This window comes from Triturus cristatus, chromosome 4_2 (assembly GCF_964204655.1).
Source record: "Triturus cristatus chromosome 4_2, aTriCri1.1, whole genome shotgun sequence".
NCBI lineage: Eukaryota > Metazoa > Chordata > Amphibia > Caudata > Salamandridae > Triturus > Triturus cristatus.
This window is the reverse complement of record NC_140586.1, coordinates 370,217,827-370,233,482: the sequence shown is the minus strand read 5'-3', so window position 1 is coordinate 370,233,482 and position 15,656 is coordinate 370,217,827. Positions and strand designations below refer to the sequence as shown.

The 15,656-nt window shown below is 43.8% G+C and overlaps 1 protein-coding gene across 3 annotated transcripts in view; it reads left to right on the top strand.

Moving 5' to 3' along the window:
- LOC146833908 (coagulation factor XIII B chain-like) overlaps positions 1-15,656 on the top strand; it is an 897,095-nt gene that overhangs the window by 381,296 nt on the left and 500,143 nt on the right. For all 3 annotated transcript variants that reach the window (XM_085601815.1, XM_085601816.1, XM_085601817.1), the window contains exon 6: positions 4,148-4,351. In XM_085601815.1, coding sequence (XP_085457941.1) covers positions 4,148-4,351 — 204 coding nt within the window. The remainder of the gene's footprint in view (positions 1-4,147; positions 4,352-15,656) is intronic.

The following is a 15,656-nucleotide window of genomic DNA, read 5'->3' as shown; positions in this document are numbered from 1 at the left end:
TTTGTAACTTGGAAAATGTAACAACATGCAACGCAGTCATTTTACCCAAATGGAAATTAAGAGAAGAACGGATCTTTCGCATCTGGAAAAATTGATTTATGAAATTGTATAGGTGTTTGATCTTGATGATTAGTCTACTGTATTGCATATCATTTTATTATATGTACTGAGTTAAGGAGAAAGAGCAATAACATGTAGTAATTTGTGTATAATCTTTTTACGAATTGTATGTATTATAATCTATATTGTTTCTTGTGAGGAAATGTGAATATAATTATTGTGCACTGATTAAATCCTAAATGTTTTGTTTTAGAATATATATAGGGTGAAGACTCTTGTTTGGGAAACTTCTTCCTGAAATGCTAACATGTAAATAATTTTTTAAGTAATTTTATTCTGTAGAATGCTTTTATGGTTACACTATATATGCCGAATAAAAGCTTGATTTGATTTGATTAGATTATTTTCTTGCTGGGCTAATTTAAGTCAGATAACACTTGCAAATACAAAGAAGAGACCCACTGAAATGATGACTGTACTATTTAATTAGAGGAATTTGAGATCCATTAAAAAAAACAACAACAGCAAAGCCAAAACAAGTGAGGAATCCTTACAAAGGCATGTTATCATGGAAGAGAAAACAACAGAAATCTATATACCAAAACCACCAGATGACTTAAGACTGGAACCCATGTAGGTGTTGTAAGTAGTACATTAGTCTTGGTTTTGTTGTGTACTATAATGTGAAAAATTGCTATAAAAAACTTCTCACCCTGAATCACGTAACCGTAAAGTGAACTCTGCAAGGTTGAGGAGAGGATGTAGCCTTACCGCTAGAGCAGTCGATCTCAAAGCTGGAGAACCGGGTTCAAGTCTCGGCAGGGACGCTCGATATCCTGTGATTCTGGGCAAATCATTTAATCTCCCCGTGCCTAACAAAAATAAATGTGCCCTTGTGCAACGAAACTGGTGCTCATGTAAAGCGCTCTGATATCTTTGGGTAGAGTTTGCACTATATAAAACTCCCCCAAAAATAAAGTTCACTTTACGGTTAAACAAGTAAAAAAAAAAAAATCACGCCCTATTTCTTCCTGCACTAAAGTTTGTGCCTGCTAAATCACGATGCTTCTAAAGATTCCTTGCATCACACAGTCACATCCATCAGTGACAGAGGCTCAAACCTTTTCTATAATGGAATAACTTCCTTGTTTCAGGCATGTTGGATCTTATTCAAAACTGTGGGGGAGGTTGGAGCAAGAGTCTGGGGCATGGTATGTTCTGGAGGAACAGGTAATTTGTTATGAACTTGCTCATTAAGAGCTCCCTCTGACCCAAACACCACTTCACCAGTGGCAGCTGGCACAGGTGAGAGTGGTGAGTTGGTGGAGTGGGGGGGGGGCGGAAAGTCAACAGATGACGAGTTAGTTAAAATTAAATAAAAAATAAAAAAAAACACTTACCTTGCATTTGCCACATTTCCGACTCAGCGATGCAGCGAGCGTAAGGTAAGTGGTTTTAATAACTTTTTTATTTAATTTTAACCAACCCGTCATCTGTTGACTTGCCCACCCCACCCCACCTTCCCCACCGCTCTTGCCTGTGCCGGTTGCCACTGCACTTCACAGGTAGAGATCATTTCCATTTCCCCCTGAACACTGTCTGGCAACCCACGTGTAGCATTGGCCTGTAAAAAAACAAAATTATAAGTTAGAAAACCATGCTATTTGAGTAATTTAGAGGATAAGTGTCCCATGAATGCAGCTCCATATCAAGCAGGAATGAAACATTATGACAATGCAATTGCCTGCCAGACATTACCTGAGGTTGCTAACCCAAGGGCCCTGAGGGCCGTCGGTACAAACGCATATCTGACTTATCATCTCATATATTTTTTTTGACCAAATGCACTAATGTAGCAATTATATTATCCATGTCCTTAGAGGAGAGGGATGTTGAGGAGAGAGATCAGAAGGATATCAGAGCTGAAAAAGGGGGTTAGGGAGTCACGGCCCTCAAGGAGGTCCAATATTTCCTCTTTGGAGAAGAAAGAGCAAGCTCTTTTAGGACAAGTGTCAAGATTTCTTTTCAACACAACTTGGATATAATTAAGGTTGGTTTCAGGGAGAGTAGGTCAAAAGCCATTAAAATGAATAATGGTGTTATAGTTAGCGAGTAAGAAACTTGCTACATCATGATAAATATATGATCAAATGTAAGTGCAGGTTATCAAAGTAGAGATAAATTAATTGTCTCAGAGGATAAATAATGAGAAGACATCTGTCATGACATATGTCATTATCTTTAGAGAGACGGCCATCCCTAGAATTAAGATGAAGAGCAGATTGTTTATAATTCTGATGTATTAGGTGGAGTGGAATGCAGAGGTTGGGTAGAAAGTTTCAGACACTCAGGGACTTTAGGGCTAATCCAGCCCAGGTTCATGAGATGTATCCACTAAAGAGGGGGGCCCAGATGGAATTGAATTGGTTGAGGTAAATAAACAGGAATAAACAGTATAAGCCTCAATAGTATAGTACAACTGAGAACAAGTGCTTGAGGGTAAGAAAGAGGATGAGCATCAAGGGAGTTTGAGACAGAGGAGAAGAAAGGGCTAGGAGGAAGCATTCAAAAACAGGGGAAAGACAAGGAGTGGCCAGAGTGGAATTGATGGGGAAGAGTTGTGTAGACAAGGGAAGCAGACTCCATCTTGATAAGAGATTGCGTAGAAGTGTGAACATTTTCTGGCAGATGCATGGACACTAAAGGATTTATTATTAGCGACCCGTGAGTCTTTAATGTTACACAAGCGGAGGTTCAATCCACATTCCTAAATACCTAGAGGCCTATTTATGACCCAGTTTGCATCATGGTACATGTGCGACACAAACCTTAAGTGAGATTTATGAAGCCACACATGGCCACTTTGCGTGGTCCTGAGTAGCTCCATTAATCTGGAGTAATGCAACTGCGCAAATCACTGTGTTGCCTTACTCTGCCCTGGAAAGCCACTCCATGGGCGTGGTGTGGGAGTTCCCACACAACTCCCATGGGTTTTGATGCATTCCCAGATTTACCAGAAGTGGGAGACCTGGGAATGTGGCAAAAAGATGCGCCTTTCCAGAAGAGGCTTAAAGAGGAGGAATATCTTTATTTTTCCTCGTTACTTTCGCTTTCTGTGTGTGCTGCATTCTGCAGCACACACAGATATAGGATTATGCCTCTCAGGATTGTTTTTGTGCAGGAAGGGGCACACATCCTGTATGCAATGCACCATGGTGCAGGGATGCCTTGCATTGGCGCTAGGTTGCCTGCCAAAAGGGCACCAGCGAGGGGGAAAGGCAGGAATGCACCCTACTGACTTAAATACAGTGCATTCCTGCCCTTTCTAAGGCAGGAATGCACCCTATTGACTTAAATACAGTGCATTCCTGCCCTTTCTCTGTCACACAGTGCAGCGCAGCAAGGTGACTTGCTGCGCTGCACTACGTGACAAATTCATATATCTACCCCTTAGTCTGATTGAAATGAGTATATGTGATAAGTGGATGAGTATAACTTCAGTGCTGCAAACCTCTGAGGACAAGGCACCCTAGAGGACCTAAGAAAGAGCATTCTAGCAGGGTGGAGTTCAGTGAGGAAGAACACCATGGAGAATAAAAGGAGCTTCTCTGCCAAATGCCATGGGCATCAATTCACTAAAATGCCAGTGGTAATTGAAATGACATTACACAACCCTTTGATTCCCTATTACATCCCAAATTTGACCTCCTGCCCTGCCGTTAGCCTCCCCAAAATCTGACATTTGATGCCAGTGGAAAGACTGATTGTGACAACAAAAAATGGTAAATGAGCGGGTGGAGCCCTGTGTTACTGTCTGTACATGACAATGTCTTAATGCTGAGACCAGGAGTAGTAAGGGACCTATCAGAATTAACAAATAGCAAGCTAGGGAAAGCAGGTGCTATCTCTGACAAGGGATACTGATGTCCATGACATATGAATCAAAAGGGAATGCCATTTAACATTAGGGAGCACACACTGAAGCTTCGATTTCACTTCATATGGTCACTGTCCAGGGAAACAGGTGAATATCGATTCGATCAGACGGATGACTAACAATGTACATTGTGTGTCATTTGTTTGACAGAACCATGCACGGCAAGTCCTGAGGAAATGGCCGAAAACAACCTAAGATTTCGATGGATGGACGATAAAAAAATGTATACTGAGCACGGTCAATACATTGAATTTATGTGTCTATCAAGGGAGTACATTCAACATAAAGAATCACCACCATTCAGAATACAATGCAACCGAGGAATACTGCTGTATCCCAAATGTATCAAGCAAGGTGAGTATAGTCTGTGACAATTAAAATCACAATTTTTAAAAGTAGCCCACATTACCAATAGACCGTACTAAACAGTAACGCTTGATTTGCAATATTTCAGTAGTTTTCTATTTGAGTTCTAATAGTTTAGTTATTTTTCAGAGAAGAATAGAAAAGCAAACCATAAATTGCATGCAAAATTAAATTAATTTTAAAATAATTTTTATTGTACTGGACTTCTTTGATGCAGTTGTGGTTACAAACTCCAAGTCAGGTTACATTTTTGTTTTTCTGTGTCAAAAATTAAACACGTTTTGTTTAGGGCAAGCTACAGGGGCGTAGCTATCAACTGTACAGCAATTTCAGTGCCACCAGGGTGCAGAGGTGTGAAGAGCCCTCTGCAGACCTCAGGTCTAGCTATGTTTTTTTTACTGTGACTAGGGAAGTCATTTCTCTTTCTCACATAAGAGCTAGTTGCATCTTCCCTACTTCACTGACAAGCTAGTCAGTTGTACAACTGGAAGAACTGCATGAAGATTCGTTTGGAATTGTGTGTTTATCATTCAGTTCCTAACCTCTTGCTTCAGTGTTTAGATAATAAAAATATACTGTGAAACAAACATAGTGTGTCAAGAAAAATATCATGATATCAAAATATCGTGGACACAAATATCAAAAGTAAGAATGTAGATTCAAGTGTTGTTTTTAATATTGTTGTAAAAAATATAATTTTCTAAATTATCGCTTATATTATTTCATTTGTATGGTTATTTTATTATGTTTTTTGTAGTATTTAATTAGTGTTGTGTGTTATTTGTGCATTTTTCATTTCTAATTTATTTAACAAGCTTTGTAAATATCTTTTTTTTAAGAAAGTGTAATAATGTTATAGAAGTGAGATGTTAGGGGCGTGGTTTGGAGCCGATTGAGTGAGCTGCATAGCTGGTGAACTCCCAAGGCTATGTCACCATCCGGTCTCATCTGATGACATAATTGCTCTGCTGACTCCTGAGAGAAAGGCAGGCCCTGTGCAAACCTTTGAGTTGATTTGGGCTGACTTGGTGGGTGATCGAGACAACCAGGAGTGCCTTCCGCTCCTTGTCTGTTTTCCACGAAGTGCACCTACAAGATGGCAGCAATCGGGTGAGGGTTTGATGATCTGCCAACTGCAGCACTGCTCACCTGAGCACAACAGGGGCCTGTGCAGGTGGCCTCCTTGAATCTAGCTGCTGCTTCCTGGTGCTGCCTAGAGCTTGGGCCCTGTGGCGCTGCTGCAGCTGTTGTGGTGCGGTCTGGGGTGGGTGTGGCCTTGATCAGTAGGTGACTGTCCAGGAAGATGCGGAGCAGAGGTATCGAGGGCCACACCATCTGGCTCAGTGGCGGCCACCTTGCTGCCCGTGCGGCACCCCAACAGCGCCCATGGTCCTGAAAGACTGGGTGAGGCGCTGAGTGAGCCCAGCTGCTTGTGGCTCTTTAGGACATTGTACCCAAGGCAAGGGGCTTCCATTGCTGATTGAAGACACGGGGAGGTGCTCCTGGAGGGCCTGGGGTGTTCACTGGGCCCCTGAGTGCATGTTGCCCCATGTAAGGAGGCCACCCTGACCCCCCCTGACAAACCTGTGGATGTGTGCTGCCTCCCTGCCCATCCTGAGTGGCCTTGTGGTGGACACGACTCTGTAGCTCCTGGCACAGTTGCAGCAGCAGAGTTTCTGTTTTGGCTATTGGCTAGTGGCAGTGCTAGGCCTATAAACCTTTGACTATGGACCCCAGCATGAGATGAAAGGGTGCAGAGTGGAGCACTTGGCAGCCCTCTTGTTCACACAAGTGACCCTGAGGACGGACTCTCGAGCACTGCTCATGAATCCCCTACCACACTGAATTCCATACTAGCGGCAATCAAAGACAATAGGGAGGCTCTGGAGTACAAGATGGACTCTGTGATGGCTGACCTCAGTATCCTCCAGGATGACCATTGAAAACTGGCAGACGCATGGCGACCACGGAGGACAATGTCAGTGATATGCTGCCCGCAGTGGGGGCGGCCTCATGACTCAAATGGTGGATGTGATGGAGCAGCTACACACTCTAGAATACAGAGCGGAGAATGTGGAGGGCAGAGCACGCAGGAATAATATCCGTGTGGTGAGTCTTCTGGATCAGGTAGAGGGATAGGACAAGGTTTTTTTTCTGGAGAGGTGGATCAAGACTGAAATAGCTCTAGATGAACCCTCCCCCTTCTTTGCATTGGAAAGAGCCCATATGGTGCCTCCCCCCCCAACAGGGTGCTGGCCCACGTCCGGTGGTGGCACATCTATTTCTTTTCTGAGACAGGGAGTTTATCCTTCATAGGGCCCAGGATAAGGGGGAACAACTCTTTGAGAATCATAAAGTAATTGTGTTCGTCAATTTTACACTCGCGGTTCAGAGAAAACTCTCCTCTTTCTTGACTGCCAAAGCACGTCTCACACAACTGCTTGTTCAATATGCCATGCTCTATCCAGCTAAACTGAGGGTTACCACAGATAGCTTCACCAGATTCTTCACAGGTATGGAACTGGACTTTGGCTCAGCCAAGTGTTAAGGACATACTGCGCATGGCTGGATGGTCATCTCCGTGTGTGCACCCAAGACGCAAGCCTGTGTCGCCCAGCTGACCTTGGAAGGAGCAGGCTCAGAGGAATTGCCTAAGGGCAGTAGTGGTGACGGTGAGCATTGAGTTGGCTGGCATGGAGATCTGGTCGGGGGAAGGGCCATTTAGTGCCTTAGATTTGGAGCTAGAAAATGTAGAAGAGCATGCACTCCTTTCATTTGACTCCATACTTCAGAAACTTTTATGCAAGTGCGTGCGACCAGTGTCCGTGGATCGCCCCAAACCACAGTCAATACAATTGTATTCCAAAAGAGCACTGCTCTCGTGCTCTACACTGTCGCACTGCGCAAAGTGGGAATCATTTCCCGCCAATATGTTCCAATAATCCAAGTACTCCAATATAAACTCTTATTACCATAACCTTTTTGTCCAGTATTACAACCATTCACAATTTATCTTCATCACAACGGAGACAGCATGATTGAATCTGCAATCTTTATTAAACTCTTCCGATACCAACTGCTCGCCACTCCAGGCTTTTTACAATGGTATGAACAGATCGATCATGGTTTGAAGTTAACACCATATATAAATATCCAATGCATTTCGAGCCCATCTGGCTCTTCATCAGACATTGCTGGAACAAATACAATAAACAGCTTAGCCACGGATTTCATTATAAACAATATTAACTGTGAAAAGACCCAACACCAATTGTGAAAACACATAGCCACCTCAGTGTACCAAACCCTAGTCAAACGTAATTTAAATGCAACTACTTTCTGCCCCTACACCACCCAAACCTGTGATTACCCTGAAAACACTGTAAACATAAAACAGACCATATAACGAACATTCCACAAAAGACCCAATGCACCCCTCGTAATTCACCCTTATCCTCCTATCCCTTCTCTTTCCAACTCGCTCCCCCTCCGTCTCCATGTCTCTCACTTTTACCCTCTGTTAGCGCTCTGGTCTCCTGGTGCTGTTCACCATGAATACACTTCTTTCTCCCTCTGCCTGGCCGTTAGTTAAATTATCAGCTGCACTCACTTTCGCTCTTATATATTCGCACTGTATGTTCCCAAGCCGGTACCACGTGACTCATCTCCCCAGCAACTGCATTCAATTACCTCCGCTGTTCTGCCAAGAGACTCTCACTCCCATAATTCACCACGCTCCCCGCCACACAAAGTAACCCATTTACTCTTCTGCACTAAATCTTTTGCGTATAGTAATTCATAATTAAATGCACTAACCACACATAACCCCCTCCCACAAACCATGTTACACAAAATCATTATTGTTTCTAATCTAACTGCATTAAATGAAACCAATGTTAGAGATCAATATTACAAGCTCAATATGATAAAAAACTGCATTTCGTGAAAAGCACACACAATTAATTATACTTTAAATTACTAAATCCTCTACATATGAAAAAATGACAATGAAAATAAATGAAAAATAAAAATAAAAATATTAAAATGTAAAAGTCTAAAAGTGCCAGGTTTCAAGTTATGTCAATCATGTGCTTTGACCATGACTGTTAATGGTACATGTCCATTAGTGTTTATAAACTCCACACCATTTATTCCGTCTCCGCGATGACAAACTCATGTTGTATTCTTTTTCTTCATTTGACGAACATACGCTATGTCGATAGGGTGCATCAGCTCCTTGAGTTGATGAATTTGCGTAGCAAGAAAATGTAGAAGAGCATGCACTCCTTTCCTTTCATTTGACTCTATACTTCAGAAACATTTATGTAAGTGCGTGCGACCAGTGTCCGTGGATCGCCCCAAACCACAGTCAATACAATTGTATTCCAAAAGAGCACTGCTCTCGTGCTCTACACTGTCGCACTGCGCAAAGTGGGAATAATTTCCCGCCAATATGTTCCAATAATCCAAGTACTCCAATATAAACTCTTATTACCATAACCTTTTTGTTGTCCAGTATTACATCCATTCACAATTTATCTTCATCACAACGGAGACAGCATGATTGAATCTGCAATCTTTATTAAACTCTTCCGATACCAACTGCTCGCCACTCCAGGCTTTTTAGAATGGTACGAACAGATCGATCATGGTTTGAAGTTAACACCATATATAAATATCCAATGCATTTCGAGTCCATCTGGCTCTTCATCAGGGATTGCTGGAACAAATACAATAAACAGCTTAGCCACGGATTTCATTATAAACAATATTAACTGTGAAAAGACCCAACACCAATTGTGAAAACACATAGCCACCTCAGTGTACCAAACCCAAGTCAAATGTAATTTAAATGCGACTACTTTCTGCCCCTACACCACCTAAACCTGTGATTACCCTGAAAACACTGTAAACATAAAACAGACCGTATAACGAACATTCCACAAAAGCCCCAATGCACCCCTCGTAATTCACCCTTATCCTCCTATCCCTTCTCTTTCCAACCCGCTCCCCTTAGATTTGGAGCTAGCATCTGGTATGGGGCACTCCCTCTTTGTCTGATCCTAGAGAGCCCGACTGGCTTGTCTTGGCCCATGGGCTTCTTTACCTCAGAGACAACCACCGCCCCATATTAGTTCACTGTTTGCTTCACACATAGTTTAGCCATTCTGATTTGTTTTTGTTGGGATAGGGGGGACTGTTACCTTACTGTCCTGGAGAGGGGAGGTTGCTGTTTGTGTCCAGAGAGCTTTAGGAATGCCATGTGCGGTGGGCGCTTGGTTTGAAGGGAGGGGTGGTTAAAGAGGGGACTTATGCCGGTATGCATTTCACCCTGGTGCTCTCACATGATGACAGGTCCACCCACCAGATATAAAGTAATATCTTAGAATGTCAGGGGCTTATTAGCATTTCCATGTGATACAAGGTGCAGGCATACCAGAAGAGGCAGGGAGGTCCACATTGCCCTTCTGCAGTTAACACATTTAACAGCGTCAGAGGGGTGGCATTACAGAAGCGCTGACAGGGTCACTTAACTTACACCACTTATTCAGCTTTTGCGAGGGGCATCCTTATTTGGAGTAAACCAGGGACACAGTTTCAAGTTCTGGAGGACAAAGTGGATAAGGAGGGTCGCTAAGTGATGCGTAGCGGCAGTCTCTGGAGTAAAGACCTTAGGTTTGTTAACATCTATGCACCCCACCCGGTCCAGCCCAGATTTCTAGATGCAGTTCCCCTTTTCCTGGCTCCATAAATGGTGGCCCCCTATAATTATTGGTGGCGACTTTAATTGTATAGATAAACCTGCTTTAGATCGGTCCCTCGTGGCGTTATGGGACTCTCTGCACCTGCGGATGGCCAAAAGTTTCTCCAGCTAGATGTGCCATTGGGGTTTATGGGACACCTGGCCAGTGATGCATCCCACTACCCGCGACTACTACTTTCATTCTCATCTTTTGTCGTACATGTCAGACTTGACACATTTCTTTGCACCCCAATAGTCCAAAAACATATAGTGCAGTAGGAGTATTTAGCTTGCACTCTGCCCGATCAAAACTTGCTTCTTATTACTGTTGCTTGGGCATCTACTCACCCTTGAAATTCCCAACTGGAGGCTTAAGTGTGAGAATCTGGAGGACCAGGTGGTTTGCAAGACTCTGGAGGAGGAAATACGCTATTACTTTGCACTGAGCGCGGGCCTACTGGGAGGCTTTTAAGACGGCGATTCATGGACACTGCATCGCCCATGCGGGGGAGTTCACGGGCTTTACAGTATGAAATATGGTGCAGAAGCTTGCGTTTCAGTTGCTTGAGCGCTGTAGCTACACTGACCCCTCCACACAAGATGCTCTGCTCATAGAGAAGGAAAAGCTGGCTGCCCAGGTGGAGAAACTCCATTGCTTTGATTATAGAGCATCCATGATTTGAGCCCATGTGGAATGGGACAAGGCTAGTGCGTTATTGGCATGGTTGATGAATCTGACTAAAGCGGGGTCGCAACTATTCAATTCAATAGTTCTTTATTCGGTGGTTAAAAACCATCATAAAAGAATACACATATATACAGTTAAAACAGTATTAAATCAGTATACAGAACATTGAATGAATCTATGTACATACAAATAATTCATTAATCACCGACAATCCTTATAGGTAGCTTGCTAAAACTAACAAGTTGGCGAATCTACAGTGTTCATAATTAATGCTGGCCTCTAGTTACCCTGAGTCTGAGTGCAAATTTCAAGAAACTTATCACCGCACATAATGTTAACGGGTCACTAGCCCTTTGTAAAAAGGTCAGTGCCTCTTTGGCTCGAGTGAACCTTGCCTTTTTCAGAATATCTTTTAAGAATCTACGTCTTGGGATGGTGTATGTAGGACATAAAAGTACAAAATGAAGGGTGTCCTGCGGAGACCTATTGTTGCAGCCGCAGGCACCCTTCTGCTCAATTGAATTGCTAAAACCAGCTGGATCAGCTAATAAATAAGGTAAAAAATTGAGCCTAAAACGTGACATTAAAAACCTCTCTTGGGCATTGTAGAGGACACAAAGATACGGTTCCATCCCTGCAGTGGTTTCAAGCCTACTGTAAGTACTCACTGTAGTTTTGCTCCCTTCTATTGTAATCCTGCCCGATACTCTTGATTCCATGAAAATTCTCTTCAGGTTAAGCTTATCCTGAGCAGTGATCAGTGAGGGGTTTAAGTACAGCTCTTGGTAACCCATACTTTCCAGGCTAGTCTTAACATAATTGATCCATGGGATATTCAGATGTTTATCTCTACCAAGGCAATCTTGTATAATCAACCTGCTCAGTGCAGCTTCAGGGTTCGTCCATATTTTAAGCCAAGCCAGGATTGGTCTAAACTTAAGCGGATCCTCTAAGTAGGGTCTTCCTAGTTCTTTGTGGACTATGAGAGCTGGTGTGCAATTAGGGACTTTCAGTACTGCACGAAGTATTTTGTTTTCTTCCCTTTGTAGTCCGTCAAGATTTATAAATCCCCATACTTCTGAGCCGTACATGGTTTTTGGACAACACATTGAGCCATAAAGGTTCATTGTTTGTTCCGGACTCCAGCGGCCAACTCTCCTCCCGTAACCAGAAATGGCCCCAGATGATGCCACCAATTTACCACACCTTTCCTGCACGAGGGGTGTGAATTTTAGTGACTCATCAAAGAGCACACCTAGATACGAGAATGTTTGCACCCTTTCAAGTATGTGGGTGCCAATTCTGTAAGTGGAGCCAATCCGTGGCTTGTGGCCTGCTGTCATTACATATGATTTTTTTAGATTGACAGACAGGTCTATTGCCTCCATAAATTTGACAAACCCATCAATAAGGATCTGCAGACTTTTAGGGGTTCGTGCCAGAAGAACCGCATCATCTGCGTACAACAGCACTGGGATGTTACGTGTCCCTATCCTAGGACAATCTGTATTTAGATTATTAAGAGATTGTTCCAAATTATTAATATATACCGAAAACAAAAAAGGAGCTAAAATACATCCCTGCCTCACGCCACTTGTACAGCTGAAGGATTCTGTCAGTCCCCCATCCTTGTTATAACGTACCCTGGCGGAGGTTTCTCTATGCAGTTCCCTCTGTATGCAGATTATCCCAGGATCGATTCTGAGTTGGTTCATCATTACCCAAAACTTATTCCTATTGACATGGTCAAACGCAGCGGCCAAGTCCATGAACCCCAGATACATGGCTTCGTTGCTGGTTTTGGTGTACTTTGCTACCAGCATGTATAGGTTCAGGCATTGATCGCTGGTGGACCTACCGGTCCGAAAACCGTACTGGGCATCTGAAATGATGTTTTTATCCTCAGCCCACTCGGTCAATCGATTCAGGATTACTCTTCCCAGGATTTTGGCTGTGACATCTATCAAAGAGATAGGGCGGTAGCATTGAGGGTCATCTTTGTTGCCTTTTTTAAAAATGGGTACAATAATGGCCGTTGACCAAGACCGAGGCAGACCGTCCATAATGGCCGCGTTTAATACTCTAGTTATAATAGGGGCCCATAAATCCACCTGACTCAGGAACAGGTCTGGGGGGATCCCATCTGGGCCCGGGGCTTTGTTTTTGGTAAGTCCCTCAATGCCCATTCTAATCTCTTTCAGGGAGAATACCACCCACTTTCTCTCTATGTTCATCCCCCTCTCCTTTATCGTATCCTCCTCCCCGTGGTTATACAGGCCCTCAAAGTGAGCAATCCACTGTTCCGGGAGGATGTTTGTTGCGACCTCAGGGGCGTTGTTATCTTGAAAACAAGGGGAATTTATTAATCTCCAGAATTCTGTGATATCCCTATTTTCAGAGGCCTCCCTCAAGGCTGCCCATGCTTCCCCCTGAAGTGTAACTTTCCTTCTTTTTAGCTCCTTCCTATATATTGACCTACATATTTTGACTTCTGCTTGATCCCTAGGTGTGCCGCTCAGGGCTATTTTTAGGTTCTTCAAAGCGCGTGTACAACCCCCATCAAACCATTTCGGTGAATTAGAATGAGTTTTCTTGGGGGCCTTGGCCAACAATAACCCGCCCACCAAGCTAGTTATTTGTCCAAACACACTTATTAGGCGAGCCCTACCACCAAGAGGTCTAAGCACTCGTCAATGAGTGACTTGCCGCTTTCCATCAGGGACTTGTAAAATCTAGCCCCATCTAATTTTGCCCACTTGAGTCTTCTGCCCTGGGCCGTCACGCATTCAATGGTGCCCTCAACAGGCTTGTTTTTTTGCTTGCCCTGATACAGAAGCTCCAAAACCAGAGGGTTATGGTCGCTAAACGGACTCCACTCGATTCCTACGTTAATAATCCGATGTTTTAGGCCTCTCGAGACAAAAATATAATCTATATAGGACGAGCACCCTCTCCCTTTAAAAGTAGGGGGGAGTGTGCCATCCGGTCCCAGTGGGATCATATCAACTGTATGCTCAAGATCATGAGAGTGGATGAGCTTACCCAATTCGATACCACTTGGGGAGTGGCTGAAATGGGGGCCTTTTTCTATTGGGCATTTTGACCAGTTAACACTGATTGGAAACAGCCACTGACATAAGTGACAGTTCAAATCACCCATTACTAGTATCGAGGAGGCCAAAGCACCATGGGCGGGAGCGAGTTCTTGTTTCAGCTTAGCTTCCAGTTCCCTCATAGTAGTGGAGTCTGTTTCCGGGAGAATGGTATTATACACATTGAACAAAACAAGACCCAACCCTTTGTTCCTGAATCTCAGGGCCTGGATGTTCCATGCGAACCAGTCCACATTAGACCATTTGCCTTCTATATTTAGGTCAATGTATATTATCAAACCACCCTTGGCCCTACCTGAAGAGGTTTTTTGTGCGGGCGTGAAAAAACATTTATAACCAGCTATTTGAATGTGGGTGTTATCCAATGCCCAGGTTTCTTGTAGGCAAATTATATGGAAATGGGCCATATACTGACGCCAATCCTTGTTGTCAAATTTCCCTGCAATACCTGCTATATTCCACGAAATAATTTTCAGGCCCTCTTTCGCAATAGTAACGGGCCCTGCCCCTGCCATTCCTTGAGTAATGTTAGCCCGCCCCCCTTTCTTCCTGGAGGATAATTTCTGCAGATCACTATCCTGCTGTCTTGGTTCTGGGGCTAGGATTCCTGTCCCTAAGGGTGTTTGTGAAGAACCCCCAGCGAGAGGGTCTGGGACTCCTATGGTCCTTGCTAGGATCCTGGGCCCACCCCCCCCTAATGATGACTGTCCAACTTCTTTGGTCAGGCAATTAATGGGTAAGGTTCCTTCTATCGAATCTACCCGATCAAGTTTTGTCTGATCCGTGTCAGCCTGCGCTAGAGGGGAATGGGAAATGGATAGTCAGTCAATCTCCTCTAGTGACCTTAGTGGGGTGAACCTGTTTGCCCAACATGGGTGTCCTCCTTCCCAAATCCCTGTCGCTTGTCGTGAACAATTTGGGCCTCTATTTGAACTAGGGTTTCGTCCGTCCACGCATCTCCATACAGTGTGCTTTCCCTCTTTTGGTGCCTGCTGCCTCAAGTAGAAGTAGCTAAGTGACAATGGCCTTATGCCCGTCGTGCATCCAGGTGGTCCCTGACTTAAAATATGCTCAACCACCCTCCTGTCCCTAAAATTAGCAATAATGCAGTTTCCTTCGATGTTTTTAGGTCTAATCCCTATCCAATTCACTCGTCGAACCAGGAGAATTTCCCCATCCTGGTTATTAGATATTGGTCTGTTTTGAGTCAGCCAATAAATGAGTTTATTTTTTAACTCCTGGTGTGATTCTTTCTGGGCCTCTTTTAATTCTGGGACCCCAGCAAAAACAACAACCAATGGGCACACCTCAGGGGGAAGGTTTATGGTAGGGAGTCTCTTGTGTATTAAGGTAGACCTATCTTCGTGGTTTACTGCATTTGATATGGGGTCAGCAGGGGGTTGGGGCTGTTTGTCCAACTTCTGTTTACCTGGACCATTGTTGGGACGCAGTTCACTCTCACTAGGATTGTGATTACTGAGCGCTTGTCCAAGGGGAGCCGGGGCATCATGGATCTGTGCAGATGTTATTTGTACGTTCCTACTATCACTGAAGTTATTCGCCCTTTGAGTTGCTGGATTAGTCTCTAGGGTGCTAGTGGAATTGCTTAGAGCCCCTAATGAGCTACCTTTTGTCTCCCTGTTCTTTAATTCACTTAAGATTTTGTCCAGCCTACTTGTCACCGGCTTCAGCTGATTTGTGATCAGTATTTCTATCTGGGCCTGTAGGTCTGACATGATCTTAGTTAAC